The following is a 20947-nucleotide window of genomic DNA, read 5'->3' as shown; positions in this document are numbered from 1 at the left end:
AAAAGTAATGACTAAAAGTTTATTAAAATGCAATGACTTTCATCCACTAAAACCGGACCTAAACATTTTAAATTTGTCATCGACTAAAACTATGAAGAAAATTATGAAGGCTAAAATGACCGATGTGTGACTAAGACTAATATGCATTTTCATCAAAAGACTAAGACTAAATCTAAAATAGCAGCCAAAATGAACTCTGCAACCAAAATTGTTTTATTCATTAAACCCAGATTTTAAAAAATGGCTGCTCTCAAAATTTTGCTGTAAACTGTGAAAATGTACAATTGTCGAAGAACAGACACTCCTCTGGTTCCCTATGAAAATGTTCAGTGAGTGTCACATTGAAGATGATATCACAGCAGCTTCACACAGTGTCACTATGGCGACTACCTGAGAATCCTGCCTCCACTGAGGAGGTACTAATGGCAGTGGAAAATGAAACAGAGTACAGCATCATGTACCAAATGTGAGTCGAGTCAAGTTGAGCCGAAACATGCAGTGGAAATGAGGCATAAGCCTGCGTTCCATCCCATCATGTGGGATGGAAGGTAATTACAGGAAAGATTCCCATGTTTAGTTGCAGGTGTTCACATCACTGAACCAGTCAAGACTGTTGTATGATTGCAGAGTTGGTCATGTGAGGACGAAAAATTCAGTGAACTGGAAATGCAGCACTAAATCCATTAAATTTGGCTTTAATTATCTTAAATGATGGGCTGACAAGATAATCTCTAATGATCTGTGGCTCTGCACTGAAAGCCAAAGAATTGGATAGAAAAATAACACTCACTTGGTAGACATCTTTGTTTGGTTGTCTGTATCACACAGTCTTCATTTCACTGATTGCTTAGTTGTCGTAGAAAAGAATCGTTAACATGCACTCTCAGTACATGTTATCATTTCATTTCATTTCACTTTTATGACTTTTATGACTTAATATGAGAAGCAGCTCAGCTACTGAGCTTGCATGTCAACAGACTCATCTCAATGACCTCCAAACTCCTTACACTGTATGATTTTATCTACCAACTGTCAGCACTAACTGGCCCAGAATGGAACAGACTTTGTCCAACTTGGTCTGATAAGTCCTGATGCTAAATCATATTTATAATTGGTAGATGCTTCAGGCTTCACTTTCTTAACATCAACCTCAAACACACTGGTTAAAACTGTTCTAGAAAGCAGAAATAACTAAAATCTTGCTTTATGTCATGTCTTGAAATATCATGCTCCTGACAGGCCTACAGCAGAGATGTTTCCATGAGCGTGGGTGCTGGTTAGAGAAATCCATTTTTCTCATTTGGCTCCAGGATTGGAATAACCCCCCCAAGGATTCTGGATGTAGATCAGTTTGAAAATGGAGTTGTATTCCTCTTATAGCTCCGTCGCCTCCCCATGCACCTCCAGAGGTAAAAGTCCTTTTACCGTGGCCATCCGTGTGAATGCCAATTAGAAAGGAATTGCCGGGATATATAAAGTAAAAGCTGTCAAAAACGCTGGTAGAAGCACCGCTGGTAATCCTTTAATCCTTTTGGTGGCAAGTTTACAACCAAGATCTCAGTGGGTTTAGAACCTCAAATTAATCAATCCTGACTTTTTTACATTGTGGATGATATTTGTGTTTACTGACAGGGAATACAAACCTGCTGTGGATACAAGTGCAGTGCAGCCCTTTACACAGAATCTCAGTTTGACAAGTCAACAGTACTTGATGAGTGCTGGGAAGCAGGCAGGTGGTAAACAATTCTCTCCTCTGTGTGTGTGTGTGTGTGTGTGTGTGTGTGTGTGTGTGTGTGTGTGTGTGTTCATCTCTGTATTTGTGCTCGAGTGTAACTGTGGGAGTCCTGTACAGTGTGTTTTGTGTGTTGTATAACCAGATATTCAGTACATGTTCCTCATCTGAGTGTGTGTGGTTGTACCTAACAGGCAACATAGTATCAGTCTATATGTGTGCATCTATATGTGACTGCATATGAAGTGGATCATGTCTGTGCATCTGAACATTTCTATGTAAGAATGTAGGTGCACATTAGTGCTCAAGGTTTTCCTGTAATTTTAGATCATTACTTTAAGACTGTTCTCCCCAAAAATAATAACCCAATCTGTGTTTGCACAAGCAGCTCATCACAACAATACACTGTATATCAAGAGGGACAATGTGTCTCCACTTACCCCCACTGTACAAAAATAAAGCCAAAATATTCCTGATATGGCCCCTGCCATCTTGCCCTGGTGATGTAATTTGGAGCCAGAGTTTGCACAGTAGCGATCTCCGCGGTGCCGAGTTCCCACCCAAACAAACGCCCGAACAATCACGAGCAGCACCATTGATCATGAGCACACCGATTGGCAAACATAGATGTCAATCATGACATTAAACCCCCTTTTTATAGCATCAAATAACTAATAAAAACCAAACACTTGAATATACAGCAGTGTGACAAGAACTGCCTAAAATGACATAAACCATCTTTGAAAAAAAATAATCTGACGTACACTTTGAGTTAGTAGTCTGGCCCATGTCTCCTTGGCTAACATGGCAGGGGTGGAGTTTAAGACCTATATCACCGCCACCGAGATGTTTTGACTCCACTTTTGGGAAGTTGTCATGTAGATCATCTTTCTTATACAGTCTATGATCACGACCCATATTAACATATATAGTTAGGCAGCGACCTCTAGTGGCCATGGTAATTATGATGGGAGCAAAGGAGGCAGTCAGGTGACATAGCATAAAGAGAAACAAAGTCTGCTAAGGAAGGAGGTAGGGGTGAATGAACTGGTCAAACAAACACATGACTTGCACACAGGAGACCTCACTTCATGTCCCGTGTAAAACCAAAGTTAATGTTTGAGTTATTTTAACTTACATATTTAAGTTAACTGATGTAACACACTTAACTTATGTCAAGTACGTAAAGGAAGTTAACTTACTTATTACCTTATTACCTGCTTGGCAGAGGTCTGTGCTCTCCGAGTGCTCTAGTTTTAACTCAAACCATGATTTTCTCCGAATGTTGCCTAAACCTAAACAAACGGACCATTTCACAAAGGTAACCATGTGTTTTAAAAACTGTAACTGATAATGGTCATATGTACTGTTTTTGTGTTCCTGCCACCAGGTAGGGGCGCTAATTTAGGAAACGCTCGTGTGGGACGTATTAGAGTGTAGAAACAAACGACCTAAGTGGTCGTTTGGGATGGAGAATTCATTGCACTTACTAGGAATATTTTAACTGAAACAGATTTCTCACCATAAATAAAGTTCTATTTCAAACACATAACCGTAAAGTGAATGTTTCCTGTGGAATGCACTTATAAACTCAGCACAACTAAAAAAGTCTAACCAAAATAAATGTCTTCTTTTTCTGTATGATTATCATAAAATGATATAGTTCTTGCCAAAAAAACGTCCAAGGAAATCATTAAGACATAACAAATATTGCACAAATTTACTGTTTCAAAGCCCCTTCCACACTGCCAGGAATGTTCAGGAAAGTTCTGGTGGGAAAATACTAAATCCTTTGTTTATTCAGTTATTTTGTCATCTTAAAAGTAGTCTAATTTAAATATGTTGACTCTGAAAATACTGGAATCTGCCTAAAAGATTTCTGAAAAGATTCAAACTGTAGACTGTAGTCCTCAATGTAGCCCTGGCCATATGGGAGTGTGTGTGAGTTTTCATTTATAGACTTTGCACTTGGCTTCATTCACTCTTGTTATAAAATGTAGTTTCTCAAGCAGCTGAACATTAAGCTGCCATTTTAGCATGAGAAGTAATCGCAAGCATCTTCTGCACCTGAAAAGGTGACTTCAAGGTCATCCTTTCAGTATTATCAGCTGCATAGTAGTGTAAATGAGGTTTGGAAAAAGGTTTCTTTGTCTTAATGCATATGAAAATCTTCAGTATGTGAACACACAGTTGCACACAGACACATGAGCAAACGCAAGCCAGAAAAATTCCTGGTATTTTACCAAGGGGAAAAGGCAGTAGACTATCGAAAGAAGAACAAAGTATTTTTTAACTGTTTTTACCTGTGAGCAGCTCTCGGATCTCCACATCTGTGGTCTTCCGGAGCAGTCGCACCAGAGCTGGTATGCCTCCACAGTTCTTCAGGGCAATCTTGTTGTCATCATTGGCTTTGCCGTACACCAGGTTTCTCAGGGCTCCACAGGCGCTGCGGTGCACGTCGGTCATCCGGTGGTCCAACAAGTCCACCAACAGCTGGATGCCACCCTGCCGCCGGATCTGAGGACAGAGGAGGGAGGGAGGGAGGGAGGGAGGGAGGAAAGCTGTGGTAAATACACAAATAACAGAATGTTTTCATGCATTTGTGCCAATTCCCCCCTTAATATAACAATAAATGTTGGTGTCTAAACAATATCACATGACATTAGGGCTTGTTCATGTCAACTTGAGAAAATAATTCCCCACTTTTGATGCTGTTGTTGGAGAAAATGTTATGTAAATATTGTTTTCTAGTTTTACAACACTTGTAAATAAACAGTGGCTACTCTGGCACTGATGCAAGATTTATTAAAATGCCAGCCACCGCACTTTCTATCCCATCACCCCTCTAAGTGTCTGCAGCCCTCCCTGCTTTCCTCCGTCTAGACAAAGGGAAAATGTAGGGCAGACTGCCTGCTTTCTATAAAAACAAGACACAGTTCAGAGAAGGAGATTGCACAGAGGAAAAGCAGTTGTGCTTGTACATTGTGTCTCTTGTGCTCCAGATAAAGATGCCTATTACAGATGATTCACTTTGGGGTGAAAATATCTAACCAGGTATTTATCATTTAGAAACTAGATGTTAGATCCTCATGTAATAGATCTCATAATGTTGAAAAAAATAATGCTGCAATTACAATCATATCAAAACAGAAACAACACAGTCTCACTCCCAACTCGTCAAATTCTGACACTTGGTCAGTGGCCCTAAATGTCAAACTAATGCTCTAGGTACCCCTCCAGTGTCAGTTTTGGACCACCAGAGACGGCATCTTGATTTCCACGTTACATGCACTGTGTGTTTTCAAAATAAACTTATGTTTTCACAGGAGATGTAGTGTACAGTCTCTTTTCAAAAGAAAACTAAAAATGTTGGTGAAAACATGCCTTAGGTTTAGGCAACAAAAGCATGAGGTTAAGTTTAGAAAAAAAAAGATTTTGATTAAAATAAGTGCATTAAGTGTGACACATGTCACAAGCATAGTAGCTATACATACTAGCACACTTTGTTGTTGTGAAAATAACTTGATTGACTTTTGGTTTCAAATGGGAAATAAACCACGGTCTCCTGGATCAAAGTTCGGGGTTTGTTTGACCTCCTGCCCACCCACAGAAGGTTTTTTTCACTCTTTACTATGGTAACTGCTTGGAGTGTTGGCTCTCATACAGCCGCTTAAACGTGCCTCAGTGCATCAGAGTCTGACGCCGATTGCCACTGACCAAGCATTGGTATCTGACAAGTTGAGAGTGAGACCAAGTTGCCCAGACATTACAATGAGCAAAATATTGATTGCTTTACCTCACTTGACAAGGAAACAATTGAACATGTATTTATGTCAGCAAGGGCTATAAATAAATATTTTAATATTGATTATTCTATTGATTAGGTATCATTGTTTTGAATTAACTTTGTAAAATGTTGGAAAGTGCTCATCACAAGGTCCAAGACATTGTCTTCCCAATTGCTTCTTCTGTCTAGGAAACATAAAAACCCCAAAGGAAATGACTTAATAATGATATAAATTAGAGAACAGAACAGAAATGTATTAAAACTATAAATCAATAACCAAAATTATTGTCAGGTAATTGTCTTTCAGTCCTGACTTAGTGACACAGAAGCAGTGATTAACAGAATAAATCAAGCAGACAATAACACATCTTTACAGTGCATTGGGTGCTAGGAGACTGAACAGGCAGCAGGCCATATGCATATCCCTCAGCATCCTGTATTTCACCATCCAGGCATCTCTCTCAAGGGCAAAAAACAATCTGGCCCGTGGGTTGAAGTTTTGGCAGCCCTGCTCTAAATACTACCATACTTCATTCCTCAACACAATTTCAACATCAGTCATCTTCCTCATCCGCCTCTCTCTCTCTCCATCTCTCTCACTCTATCTTTAATGCCTGTTGGCTGATTGCTGTTTGAAGAACTTTGTTTGCCCTCAAATCCATCGTCTCCATGGGGATTAATAAAGTGGAATTGAGCTGAATTGAGTTGACATTGAAGAGACAGACGGCAGTGGTTTTCTCAGAGACACTGAGTGATGCCGGCTTGAAAGGACAGAAGGACAGACTGCAGGAACAGGGCTGTGCTCAGTGTTGGGTTAAGAGTGTGTAATGAGGAGTTAATGCCGCCTAATGTGGAGTTTGGTGGAGCTCAGACAGCTGAATGCGTGGGACAGAGTTTCCCCCTCAACAAAGATGTGTGTCAAAGCTTTCACTCTCAGGTGATGGCACAGAAATGACACTTCTTACATTATACAACAAAGTGAGTTAAAATTGGCCATTTTTACAACCTGCCTGTCTAGTATTTGGTCATTCTCAGTGCATGAAGCTAATTATGTGTTGGTTTTCCACATGTGCCTTCTTGATCTTGTCACAGGCTGATCTAGTCAAACTAATATAAAGGGTAACTTTGGTATTTTTCAACCTGGACCCTATTTTACTATGATGTTGTGTCTAAGTGACTAATGGGAACAACAATTTTTAAAATTGGTCCTGTTTTTGAACAAGAGGGCCGCAGCCGGCAGCCTTTATTGCAATGTAACCACTTGAGTCATGTTCAAACTGTAAATGTGCATCCACTAAAAGTGCATTATTGAAAGGATCCCTGCAGAGATAGACCTTTTTTTCAAAAGAGTAAGATCGTTTTTGCTTACACCACAACAGCCCTGAAATCCCCATCGCCAAACACACCAGACTCCATTTTCATTGACAGTATTTTTATCATTGTAAAACACACCACATTGTGTTGGTTCATCTTTCCACTGTTCCAACCATCACCAACTCTGGTTTGGTTAAAACAAATACACTTAGTTAGATGTGAAAATGTGCTGGCTCTGCACACACTAAAATTAATACTTATTTAAACTGAACCTCGTGGGTTTGGTGATAGCAATTCTGGTGCTGTTTCTGGTTAAAACAAAAAGGATCTTGGTCAGCAGCCCTCTCACTGAATTTTGCACCAATTTCAAATAATGTTCCCAATATGTGTACTTCATATTACACAACTTTAGCTCTGATCTTCTGCCTGCCAACAGTTTTTGGAGCTCCCTGACAAAAGCTCCAGATCAGAGGCAAATTGGCGTTGGCTCCACACTTGCTATATGGCACTTGAGTGTCAACTGTTCAAAGACGCAAGCCAAGAGGCTTGCTGATGCATTGAAGACACTCCCCAGAAATCTAGCATGCTAAATATCTTGAGCTGCTAGGGACTTTGCTGGCAAGCTACAGCCAATGACAGCACATTGGCAGCACATTGACAGACAAGCTGCACTGTAGCATTTTTCAAGGTGTGTTTGTGTTTGCAAGGAAGACAGAGAAAATGACAGAGAGAGGCGAAGAGAAGGTGGAAGGTGGACTATTGCAGGCAATGACTGTGTAAAGTTATCAACTTTATAACTTACTCAAATCGCTGCTTTGTCACGTCTGCTATTTTTGAGTTAGCACCCCCAGGTTTTGGTTCAACCCACACTAGGGATGGGACAAACGAATAATTCGATCATCAAAAAAATGAACTATTAATTATCGATTAATTGATAAGCGAATATTTCAAAAGAGAGAAAACAAAGGAGTGCAGTGCAGACTGTCGCTGCAAGAGAGCGCAGCTGCTCCAGTTTTGAGCTTCAACCCCCCAGGTCAAAGAGGAAGAATGGCGCGCATGCCCAGTTCACCCCTGGGTGTTTACAACCGTTACCAGCCAGGGGGTTACATTCTTCAGTTTTCAGCAAAACCTCCATTTTTCAATGGCGTAATGTTTTCAGAGGCCTCAAGGGAAGCCACCGAGGCTTTGAAGAGCGATGAGAGCCTCCGTCTGTTTATAAGTCTCGTAGGCACGGCGGCTCACCGGGCCTGTAGCATTGTAGGGGAAACACTGCAACTATCGAACAAAATTATTTGTGATTGATCAAAATCCTTAACAATCAGTCATCGATAATCGAAAATTGATGCCGATCCCTTACTCACACATCACATGACATACTCATCTGGGATTTCTCCTGGTGAACAACCCTAGTGTTTAACCCCCCTGTCGCTGGTCAGTCATGCAGTGTGAAAACTACAACACCTTTTTTGGGTTATGTAGTGTGAACAGTATACTGATCTGATTACTTTGAAAGTCGTGCAGTGTGAACTTAGCTTTAGTTACTTTGACACAGAAACATGGGAAAACAGGGTCCAGGTTAAAAAATACTCAAGTTATATGCAGTATTTTTCATTTATGTTACATAAAATACATTTTACACATTGCAGGATTTATATTGCCAGATAAATAATGAGAAGGACCTGCCGCAACCCTCTGTCATTATATAACGGCGACCCGGCGGCATAAAGCACTGTGGAAATGTTGTTGTATTATTCCTCCATTGGTCTGTTGTGTGACCATCAAACATATTTTCAGGCGAGCAAACACACTCACCCACTCACTCTTTGTTAAGCACCCTGGTCCCCTGGAATCTTGCCTGTGGTACTCAAAGCACTGAAAAATCCCACTTGAAAAACTCAACAACAGTGCACCTCTCCAGAAACAATGTTTAGCTGAACTTTTAAAACTTCAGCAGAAAAATCAAACAATGCACTATCTGCATTCCTATCTGCTCACTAGAGGAAAGAGTGGGGAGGTATGTTTTTGTGTGTGTGATTTTGACTAAACTCATTCTTTACTGGAAGTCACCAATAAGAGCCAAAGTATGCCCTTGTGTGTATGTGTCTGTATGTATATATAAGTAACAGTGTATGATAGGGCCAAGCAGAGTTTTGGAAATCAACACTCTGTGTCTGGAAGTCCTCTCTCTTGGTATTGTTTCTCCCCAGTGATCAATACCTCAGATTTGATCTTGTTGTCTCCAAAGCAGAGGTGCTGGAGGTAGGCAGCAGCGTTGGACTGGACTGATGGGAACTGATGCTGCAACATCTGGATCACTTCCGGCAGCTCTGGATCCCTCCAGCCAAACTCCCTACAGAGACAAACACACAGAGAAAAACAGTATGTTTTCATGTGTGCAGAGAAAGAGCTGTGTGTATCTGACCGTGTAGCTAAACCAGTTACTAGACAACTTGTTTCCCTACCATAATCATGATTTAAAATGCTCACCACAAAAAAAGAAAGAGACAGACAGAAATTGAGGTTAATGACGATGAATCAAAATAAAGAGCGAAAAAAAGACACAATCAACATTTATGCTGAGTTTGAATGAATTAAAATCACGGTTCATTTGGGGTGACAGCTCTGATCTAGACCCCATTCAACTCCTTTCTAAGTTTGACTGTGAGCCAGGTCTTATCACCCAACATCACAGTCCGACCTCAGTAATGCTCTTACCAAGGTCCTAAAACCTCATGAAAAGCCTTTCCTGGAAATGGAGTCTGTTATAGAAAGCCAAAATGAAAATTGAACTCCCAGGTTCTGCTCGAGAAGTAGAAACCTCATTCAAAGTCCCACCGACATTTGTAACTATTCTAATAACCAAATATACAGCCTTGGGAGAGAGATTTTCTCAACAAGTGTTGTGTGACTTGTTTCATATGTGTAGATAAGGATGATGGGTTTTTGAGAAAAAGATAATATCAAAGTTTATATTTCTGTTTCTAGCGGCCTTTAACAAACCATTTCCCATAAGCCCTAAGCCTTCGCTGGCTCATTGTCATGGCTCAACAAAAGAGGCAAGTCCATGAGCGAGTTAGGAGGTCGGGTTTTTACTTTATATTCCACTATTCTGGTGTACATTGTAGTTGGTGGTATCATAGTACATAGTACTCGCTTGAGAGAGTATTTCAATAATAGTTCAAGTACAGCTCTGCCCGTGGGTACTGTTTGCATACTGCTTTAAATGTAATGTCTAATTGCTCTTTAATAGATTCTGTTTTTATTCCATTGTTATTTTTGCCTGGACCGCAGTATGCAAGGTCACCCCTATAAACGCTAAAGTCTTTCCGTGAGTAAGTGAGCGGATGATAAAGTTACACCATTGGTCGGAGTGAGGGATGACACGTGTTGGTGTTTCCCCGTTGGCCGTTGCTCTGTCAAAATAAATAGGTGCCGACAGAGCTGTTGACAACAGTCCTGCATTACTGTAACCAGTGTAGAAGCATGATAGCATGGTGGAATTAGCATGCTAACTACTAACTGCTAACATGTATTGTTGGGCTGGACCTCAACAAAGGGGCCAGTGCTGTAGGCTGTAACAACAAAAGTCCATGACTGACTGCCCCCGCTTCTTGTTTCAAATTAAAAGTCATTGCTACAATTTAAATGCCCTCTAGCGTTTCATACACATTCCAGCCATATACTAGGTTTTGACCTTGTCTTGTTATTGTATATATAGCTGTTTTTCCATTAAGTCACATTGTGCTACAATGTTGGCAGACTACATTGATGCATGCTGTAAGCAGTAGCTGAAAAGCACAAACCAAAATGTCCATGAGTATGAAGCATTCCTCTTTGCCACTACATTTATCACTTACAAATATTTACAACATTTCTTGTATCCAGCTAGAACATCGTCAATCCCACAGCTTAATGACCTAACCAAAATTAGTTACTGCCATGCTACCTGCAGACCCCATGGCCACTGTCAAAAAACCGGTACGCTCCCATTGGTATGCAAAACATGTCGCTGCAATTACCTTTCCTGTATAAATGCCTTCTGATTAAAGGTAAGGTTCCAAAGGCAAACAAATGAATAAATGCTCTTAGAGTGTATACTTCTAATTATTTATTTATCAATTTATTTATTACCTTTCTTTATGTGTCTGAACTTATTTCTGTCCTTGTGCTGTGGCAACACCCTACTTTCCCCATGAGGATCAGTAAAGGCTTATCCTCTCTTATCTTATCTCAATTTACAATCGTGAACTTTGAGACAGTCCATTCCTCTCCATTATTTTCTAGTAGGAGTTGGCACATATGATTCATGGCTTATGTGCCTGATGCTCAACATATAGGATGGCCTCTCTATGCATTGCAGTAGGAAGGTGTTCAACAACAGCAATATCTTGGGTGAACTGTAAGAGCTTCCTCCTGCTGTGATGAATCCTTTATCTAACTGCCCCAGCTGCTTTGGTTTTAGTGTGTTACCAGGGTCTTCCAGTGCTTTAGCCTAAAGGCATGCTTTAGGCGTAGACACACACACACACACATACATACACACAAACTAAGCTAACTAACCCTTTACATGTGTGTAAGAGTGTGTATGAAAGAAGAAACTCAGTTGATTAACGTGAGAAAGGTGTGATGTGAGAGAATGAAGTCACAGTGAGGGATCAGAGAGAGGGACGAAGGGAGGAGGTTGCGCCAGCAGCAACAAAATATCCTGTTTCCTTGACAGCAACGGTTTCTAGGGACCAACTGAAACTGGGGCTAGATATTTTTTTCTTCTTGTTTGGGGCATGGTTTTATTCCCACATGTGATTTACATTATTATTTTACTTTAATTCAGTTTTACTGTGCTCTACTACTTTTGATTCATGCTGTTTCTACTTTTAAATACATACAATTTCATTAGATTTTTCTGACAGTTGTGAAAAGTTTAGGCTGCATATAGAGGCCTTGTTTGCTCTGCTCTAATGTAGAACCCATTTCTCTTTGATGTATCTTATTCTTGATGCAGCAACAGCCCCATGTCCCTGTGGAGATAATTTCAGTTCAGTCTAATCTAACATAAACACATGCGCGCACACAAACAATCACAGGTTTGTGCAGATACAAACACACATACACACCACTGAGGGCTGTAGGACAACTCAGTATGCAGCTTAGAGCACACACAGAAGCACAATCCAGCACACTTATATGGTAGTCAAACACACACACACAAACACACACATACATACACACTCACTGACTGCATACACACCAAGCCATCAAAGGCAGTGCAGAAGAGCCAGGATTAGAAAGCTTTTGTCTCTGAGTTTCATAATGGGCCAATGGGATAAACCCAGTGTTTGAAAAATGGGGAAATTGAGGAGAGAAGGAAAGAGAGAATTATTTCAAAGGTTATTTTTTCTCTCTTTGAAATCCTCCCTCTCTTAAACAATTTTCTTTTCTTTTTTCTCATGTTTTTTTAACTCTCTTGCCTCAGCGTCCCTCTCTCTGTTTCTGCTTTGCTGTGGGCAGATTCTTACACAAACACACATGAACAGCCACAACATTAACATACATAATGTTGTTATGCTTATACAGTAGCATGCGCCTCAATAAATATTATCAGAGATGACATAACCTTGTTTAGGTCACCCTGTGGGTTAATTGGCTGATAAGACATCTAACGTTATGGCTGAGCGAGCTGTCAGATGTGTGTGTGTGTGTGTGTGTGGGTGGGTGTGTGGGTGGGTGTGTGTGCATGGATTTTTCCTACATTGTAATTAGAGAGTGGAACACCAGCGATAACAATGCCTGTGGGCATGAAGCTTCTTTAATAACTGGTAAACCAGATGGCTTCACTTATCAGAGATCCAGCTGCTTATGTAATCATCTGGTAAATTAAACGGGTTAAACCGATCAATGAGAAGGCAAACATGTAATGGTATCAATTATATCTTCAATCTGTCAAGTTGCAGTTACCGTTTACATCCACATCTGTAAAATCATGGATGCTTCACACACACCTTCCCCATGGCAGCAGAGAAGGTCTATATAATCAGCACAGTTTCAAAATGGACACCCAAGATCAGTGTCACCAATTTAGTATCTGACCAAATGTTTCCCCTTCTGCTCCTGAGTTATGGCGTTGAAAAATTGCAAGAAAAATGTTTTGGCAGAACATTATGATGTCACACTGAAGTTGATCTTTGATGTTCTGGATATAAAATGTCATCACTTCACACATTTGTGTGCAATTCAAATGTGTGTGAAATATGAATTTCTGAGTTATAGCCTACACATGTTTTGTGAGGTCACACTGACCTTGACCTTTGACCTTCAAACACAAAATTGTTATCAGTTCATTCTTGAGTCCAAGTGGATGTTTGTGTCAAATTCAAAAATATTCAAAGGGGTGGGATACCATGTTCACAAGAATGCAACAGACAAGGTCACAGTGACCTCTGACCATCAATTTCTTATCAGTTTATCCTTGACCCAGATTAGATGTTTGTGCCAAATTTAAAGAAATTTCCTTGAGGTGTTCTTGAGATATTATGTTCACATAAATTAGACAGATGTAAGGTAATGGTGACCTTGACCTTTAACAACCAAATTCTACTCAGTTCATCCTTAAATCCGAATAGATGTTTGTGCCAAATTTTAAAGACTTCCCTCAAGATGTTCTTGGGATATCGCATTCATGAGAATAAGACTGATGAAGTCACAGTGACCTTGACCTTTGACCACTAAAATCTAATCAGTTCATCGTTAAGTCCAAGTGGTCATTTGTGCCAAAATTGAAGAACTTCCCTTGAAATATCACATTCATGAAAACTGGATGGACAGACAGAAGGACAGCCTGAGAACATAATGTCCCCGGCCATGGCTATCACCAGTGCAAAGTCATAAAAACGCTAATGGAGACTAGGTGTGACAGATGTGCAACAAGAGATTACATCACTTTTTCGGCTAGTGCTGTACTTAAAATCTTGAATTTTATACTTCTCCATACCTAGACTTCAAACATGTCAAGGGAAGACGTTGCATTTTTTGTGGTTACTTTACAGATGGATGTTTTACATACAAAACATACAGTGCAGTACTTTTACTCAAGCAAAATTTAACGTGTATTTGTGAAAAAACTATTCACTACAACGTTGTGTAGTAGCAGGGTTCAAGTAACTGTAGCTTTGGTGGTTTTGTCTTGTATTGTTGGTGGGTGCGGTCTCTATGGGTGTGTCGTATAGGCCCTAAGTAGAATGTGGCTGCAGCTAGACATGTCTTGCTGGGGGTCTCTCAATCAAAATATTAACAAAAGACGAACTTTCATGACATCAAAAAAAAACAAAACCCTGGGGTCATGGGAGCTGTTGTCTTCATTATTAAACACCCACCATTGTCGATGAGACCTATCTGAATGACCCAATGAAATAACTGCCCAATCAGGAAACTTTCGGTTGCTGCCGTTACACCACCAACCCGCTGTGATAACCAGCTAAGCTGAAAGTTTGTGTCTGGAGCTACAGCCCACTCACAATGTAGTTTCCTGGGTGGGTAGTGAGGCAGAGGGGCCGCTGGTTGTGCTAGTCATCTGGCTCATCTCATTTAGCTTGTCTCATAGCTTGTTTCATTTCTTGTCACTCAAACCGAGAGAGAAGGGCAAGGAGGGGCAGAAAATAGAAAATCAATTTGTTTCAATGCTGATACTGTGACTGGCTGCAACAAATAAATCAATATATGGAAAACATGTTGTAACATTATAACGCTAACTTACACATTAGTTTGGTGGCTGGCATGAGCCACTTGTCACAGTAGCACACTGTAGTAAATTAGTTTACTTCTGAAATATCACATCAGTCTACTAATCTACTGGATTAGTGTGTTGCAAAACAGCATTAATGAAAAAAATGAGGCTGTGGCAGAAAAAGTGCTGTATTACTGTCACTGAGAATAACTCAGAAACCGTCTCTGTGACATTGTTTGATTTCTTCCTCACTCTCTGATGGATTGTCTGGTACTTCCTGTGTTTCCTCGGAAATAGAGCAACTGGTAAAGGTGAAATGACATAATCGAAATCGAGTTGAGTTCAACTAGCTGACCATGTCATGGTGCAGTAAACATATCTCTGGGTACTGAATAATCAGTGATATCCACTCAACTCATACTCTTTGTAATTGTTACAGTTTCAGCTACAAGAAGACACATTCAACAGCTGTCAGGAAACTTCCATATGAGTCCATCAACACTGATGTCTTCTAAACTGTTTATCCATCCTTTTTCTTGAAAGGCCCATCTACTGAAATGGTGAAATGAGGTTGCAGAAGTGCTTTTCAGGTCCATTACTCATCAAAACAGCTCACAGTGATGTTACTGGCACATCAGTGGCCACAGAATAAACACTACTTGAAGGCTAAAGTGGCACTTTTGGCGGCACTCTACAATAATTTTATAAAAACACTCTTATTTCTCATTTCGTCTTTTCTGCTACCTTTCCGTCTTTTCATTTCTTTTCATTTCTGTCTCACATTTTTCTCAGAGTGCGAGGTCAAAGTGGGTGCGTGCGTGTGCGCGCGCGCACACACACACACACACACACACACACACACACACCAACAAGAGAACACACAGAAACCAACAAGTGGCACTTTATGCATATAATAGAGTGGACGGTTAACACTTGAATCAATGAAGGGACACAGTTTACTTGCTGCCAGCCTGCAGGCACAGAATAGATGACGCACCCACACACACTCACAAAACAAACACACAAGTATGCTTCAGACAGCCCAATCACCAGAAAAAAAATATTCCCATTAAATGTTTTTGCAAACCACAAATAAATTTGCATGTTTCATACATATCATGTCAATGTTTCTGAAGTGACATAATATAAAAGCTGACTTTGGCGTTATGCTACGGTGAGACGATGGCCAGCTGCGGAACACTGTTCAAGACCCACCAACAACACTGACTGTTTATTGGCGACCCTTCGCAGTGTTTACCAATGATGTTTGTGACACTGAACCTGGGTGTTTTAGCTAGACATTAGTGCATTTCCCAGCAGGGTTTGTGGTAAAGAATTTGGGTGTTTTTAGCATGACATTGCTGCATTTCCCAGCAGTGTTTGTGGCACAAGAACCTGGGTGATTTTCCCCGACCATCCCTGCTCCTCCAGCAGCTTGTGTGCCAACAAACATGCCAACACAGCCAAAACATTATATTTTCCTAACCATAACCAAGTGGTTTATGTGCCTAACCCTAACCACACCTTCACCACAGCATTGTTGAAAAACCTCAAGTTTCAGTGCATCTCCTAGAAAATAACATACAAATGTAACGTACCTGTGGTTTGCAGAAAAATACACTGGTAACTCTTTTTCTGCCAACTAGGTTGCTTTAGAACACCAGGACAAGAGAAAACACTATGTGCTCACATTTTGAGATAACAGAAGCCACGAATGGGTGAGAAATAAACACAAACATGAAAAAAGAGCACACACACACACACACACACACACACACCATGACAGAACAACGGCCTAGAATAGTTGCGGCTCTGGAGAGAAAGTGGCACATCACAGCGAATCTAACTCATCCTGAGGCCTCGGGCAGTGGTGCTTCAAGGGCTTACACACACGCACACACACACACACACACACACACACACAGAAAGAGAGAGAGAGAGAGAAAACAAATGTACAAATTCACCACAGATCTGATGCATGACTCCAACATGCTGAGATAAACCGAACACAAAGTTGACATGTTGTGCAATATGTTGCTGTTCTGGGATAAAACAAAACTAGATTCCACAGCAGACTAACGCTCTAAAAGAATTTACCTACAGTCGCAGTGAAACTAAATTAAATAGAGAGACTGTCTGTCTTCTCTCCTGTGTGCGTTCTGCCCCAGAAAGCTGTACTATAATGGTTCATTCATTCACTAACTCTAGCCTGGAGCTGTACTACTTTTCACTCAGCATCTCTCTCTCTCTTTCTGTAGTTGTGTGTGTGTGTGTGTGTGTGTGTGTGTGTGTTTCTCTCCCTCCAGAGAGAAGGGAACACAGGAGGATATGGTGCTTCCAGTCCCAAACACTGTGCGACAACATCACAGCAGGATGAGCAAATACTACTGAGCCATCTGTGAACTTCAGGCTAAAGTGTTCACTCGGGCAATGTTTGCACTGTTTTAGTGTTGGAGTTACAACAACAGTATGCAACATATTTGGATAGCACTGCTGTTCTGGAAAACAGAGAAATGACTTCTGTGTGCGTAACAGTGATTTTCATGGCCCTCGGAATTAAAAAGTAGTATATTGTAAGATAATTACAGAGGATGTTTAGCTTCATAACTCTTTAAAGTGAGTCCATTTTTAGATATTTTTTTATGTAGGTATATTAACCCTCCACCACATCTTTTTAATATTCAGAGGTGAGTTAAGGTTATGTCTTACGCAGCAAATAACACATTATAATAAAACTGATATTACATGAATACATTTAAAATGTGGCCCAACTTCTCTATTAATAATTCACTGACCCAAGTCATTTAATTTCATTGATTGAAAAGTAAGATAAAGCTGTATTTACATCTCTAGCATAAAAAATAGAAGACAAGAACAAATCTAAAATGTGAGTCAGTCTGGAACCTCTCAGTTCATTTATGATTTCCATGGGGTGTTATGAACAGGCGTAGACCCAAATGCCTCTGTACTCAATTCAATAGACCTTTAACCAATTAAAGCAACAAAACAGTGAAGTAGTGCTTGGAAATGAACAAATGTAACCAGACGTCAGCATGCAGAGATGAACTGTGATGGGGTGGCATCAATAAGCCAGGAAATTTTGTCACAGTTCAGGAACCCCCCTTTTTATTGTGTCCACATCGCAAGAACTAGAAGCAACTGTAGTTCCTTTTAACGCCATTTTGAGGACATTTTATAGCTCCTATTTCAAAGTAGGTATCTTGAGTTATGCAAGTGTGTGGTAATTGGGGCGACCTCTAGCTTGCTGGGTACAGCGAGCACCCAATGTAGGCTGAGTCCCTGGCAATGGCCCAGGTTCGAGTCCAACCTGCAGCCCTTTGATGTGTGTCATCCTCCTTCTCTCACCCCCTTTCCTGTCACTCTAGCTGTCCTGTAATAAAGGCAAAACCTCTAAAAATTCATCTTAAAGTGTATGGTGATTGGTCAAACACAGCCACCATCAAAGTCCATTTGTAAAAAACTGTTTGCAGTGTAAACAACACGCAGCACAAAAAACAGCTTGTAACATAAAAATGGAAGACAACACGAACAAACGGAATGACACTGAAGTCCTTGCTTTACTGAGCATATATAAGACTAGGGAAAATACAAAGCGATTTTGACTCATCAAAGTAGAATAGGCATAGGCTGGCTTACATCATTTCAGTGTTTCTATTGGCCATGTGACAACAAACAGTAAAGAAGTCCTTGCAGGTATGTAGTTCACGGGGAGCCTCCCAGTGGGCAATTCCACTCACGGAGTCCCCAGGAATCTTTGGTCAGAAAACGCAAAATGTGTCTGCCGTAAGAGGTGATTTTACACACTCTATTCAAATATTTGAAACAGCAGGAAAGGCAAAAACTGTTTTTGACTGACTAACTGATCTTTGAAATACAAAATGCCTTAACAGCGCACCTTAATAGGTCATTGTCTCAAAACACACCCCATATCAGATGAACGGTTGTGATTGGCTAGTCAGATCTCAAGTTCCTGGAAATCTGTCCAAAGCAGAGGGGACCAGATGCATCTGCCGGAGCAAATGAAACATGAGCTCGCAGGTTCATTCGGCAGGCAAGTCCCTCCCATCCCCAGTGGAAATTATGCAATAGCATGTTGTCTTGCAGTAATTTAGTCAGCCTTTGTTATTAAGTTAGTTAGGTTGGGTACTTGGACCCCAGACCCCAGTATTTTTTTTTTTTTTTTTTTTCCAGGCCCACTGTTATTTTCGACGAATATAAATAATGAATATTAACCTATCTTGAGGCTGAGGTCAGTCTTTGCAAAAACATGTCAATCATAACATCATCTCTGCTGAAAATGTGATCCAATTTTAGATCACAATTTAGATCCAATTTTTTAAACACTGTTTAACTTGTTTTGAAATAAAGCAGATTACATGACATCACAAATTTTTCAAAACAATTTTTGACAGCAAGTTTAATTGCCTCACCTCAGTTGCAGATACTTTCACTGCAAGGCACCAAATGTTTTTATACTATCCCAGTTTCTTTCTTGACTTCGTCTTTCTGCCACTTTTGTGCTTTCTATAAATAAGCCAGTTTTTTGTTTGAAACTTGTGTGTGAGAAACATATTCACTGACATATTTCCTCTCACAAAAATATGCATATATGCAAGTGCCTGTGTGTATGTGTGTGTGTGTGTGTGTGTGTGTGCATGTGTGTATCTGTGTGTGACTCTGAAATCCCCCACGAGAGCCTAACGTTTCATTTGGCGACTCAGTGGACTGGGACAAAGTACTGACAAACTGTCAATCCACTCTTTGTTCCCAACCAGCCAGGTGGGCTATCTCGCATCACCACTTGTCTAGGTGTGCGAGTTTGTGTGTGTGTCTGTGCATGTGCGATCGTGTCACCCACAGCCAAAACATTTACACCACAATAAGCGATGCAGGCAAACCGACAATTAAATCTGGTAAATGAATAAACTATCTATGAATTATGTATTCAGAGAGCAGGGCGAGGCACTGTAATGTGAGGACTGCAGGCAGATGATGCTCACTGCTATATTGGGCTGAAAGGATTTCCTGTGAGTCAGGGTTTTTGGGGAATAGAGCGATTTGAAACCAGAGAGCGAACTATGCGATTTGTGTCGGGTATATTTGTGTGTATGTGTGTGCGCGTATGTGTGTGTTGCCAACACTGAGAGAACTGTCAGGGGGGGGAAATGGAGATGCGTCTGATGACTCATTCCCCAATAGACGTACAGAAATACAGAAAGACACAGAGACAGACAGGTAGGGTAAACCTGCAGAGTAAACTGACAGAAGAAGAAGAAAGGAGGCAGGAATAAAGGAAGTCAAAAATAAATTGACGAGGTTGCTGACTCACTGCATTCATTCTTCAGCGGGATATCTCACAACTTCAGGTGGCTGATTAACAACAAAACATTACAGTGTATTTATAGCAGACTGGAATAGAACAGAACACAAAAGAGCCCAGTGTTGTATTGGTTACTTTCACTAAACAAACTGATCTCAGACCAGCAGCAACAGACCACCAGGGATCTGTCTACAATAAGTTCAGCTGATGGATACAGTAATTAGCACAGTAGCTGATTAATGATGGACAACACTGGTTAAACTCAACAGTCCATGTAATTGTCCTTGCAATGATGTTGTAGCATGAGCTCTCTCTGTTTGGCTTTATCAGCCCTCATTTGTCTCTCTCTGTCTAGACCGACACCTGTCATCTGTTCTTCACTGAACAGTACTTACTTCACAGGTGTTTACTGCATTAGTTAAGTATGTACTGCTGTGATATAGCAGTGTATGAGGTTGGTAGTATATTGCCTAATCAAACTGTTCAGTATACAAACTATAATCCAACACTGTATAAAGAAGAAGCAGGGCCTTATGTAAAAGCCCCCCAAAGTTGAGGGAAAAAGTCAAGATTTAAGTAGAAAGTCATTACGTTATGAAAAAAGACAAAGACAAAAATATGTTTGAGCACAAGCAAACAGGAGTGTGCAGTGTGTCATCTTCTGTGCCAAAATGAGGCATCAGAAGTGAAAAAGTATAAGTCAAAGTAAAAAACTATTCTGACATTTTAGCACATTATCTTACTATATAATGACGAAAACTCTGTCTGTGGCTGTGTCTGTGTGTCTGTTCCATGTTTTTCTCCTCACTGACTTGGTCGATCCATGTGAAATTTGGCACAGTGGAAGAGGGTCATGGGAGCATGCAAATGAAGCAATTTCACATCAATTGGCCAAAGGGGGGCGCTATAGCAACCAACTGAAATTGCAAACTTTGAATGAGCATATCTCATGCCCCGTATGTCGCAGAGACATGAAACTTTGCACAGAGATGCCTCTCCTCATGAGGAACACATTTGCCTCAAGAATCCATAACTTCCGGTTATATAGATTTT

General features: G+C 40.5%; 1 protein-coding gene across 7 annotated transcripts in view; it reads right to left on the bottom strand.

Annotated features, from left to right (window-relative positions):
- ctnnd2b (catenin (cadherin-associated protein), delta 2b) overlaps positions 1–20947 on the bottom strand; it is a 209564-nt gene that overhangs the window by 48754 nt on the left and 139863 nt on the right. For all 7 annotated transcript variants that reach the window (XM_050032462.1, XM_050032463.1, XM_050032464.1 and 4 more), the window contains 2 exons: positions 9051–9183; positions 4036–4249 (listed from right to left, as the gene is read on the bottom strand). In XM_050032462.1, coding sequence (XP_049888419.1) covers positions 4036–4249; positions 9051–9183 — 347 coding nt within the window. The remainder of the gene's footprint in view (positions 1–4035; positions 4250–9050; positions 9184–20947) is intronic.

The sequence above is a fragment of the Epinephelus moara genome, chromosome 21 (assembly GCF_006386435.1).
Source record: "Epinephelus moara isolate mb chromosome 21, YSFRI_EMoa_1.0, whole genome shotgun sequence".
Taxonomy (NCBI): Eukaryota; Metazoa; Chordata; class Actinopteri; order Perciformes; family Serranidae; genus Epinephelus; species Epinephelus moara.
Note: the sequence above shows the minus strand (reverse complement) of the source record. Positions and strands in the feature narration are given on the sequence as shown.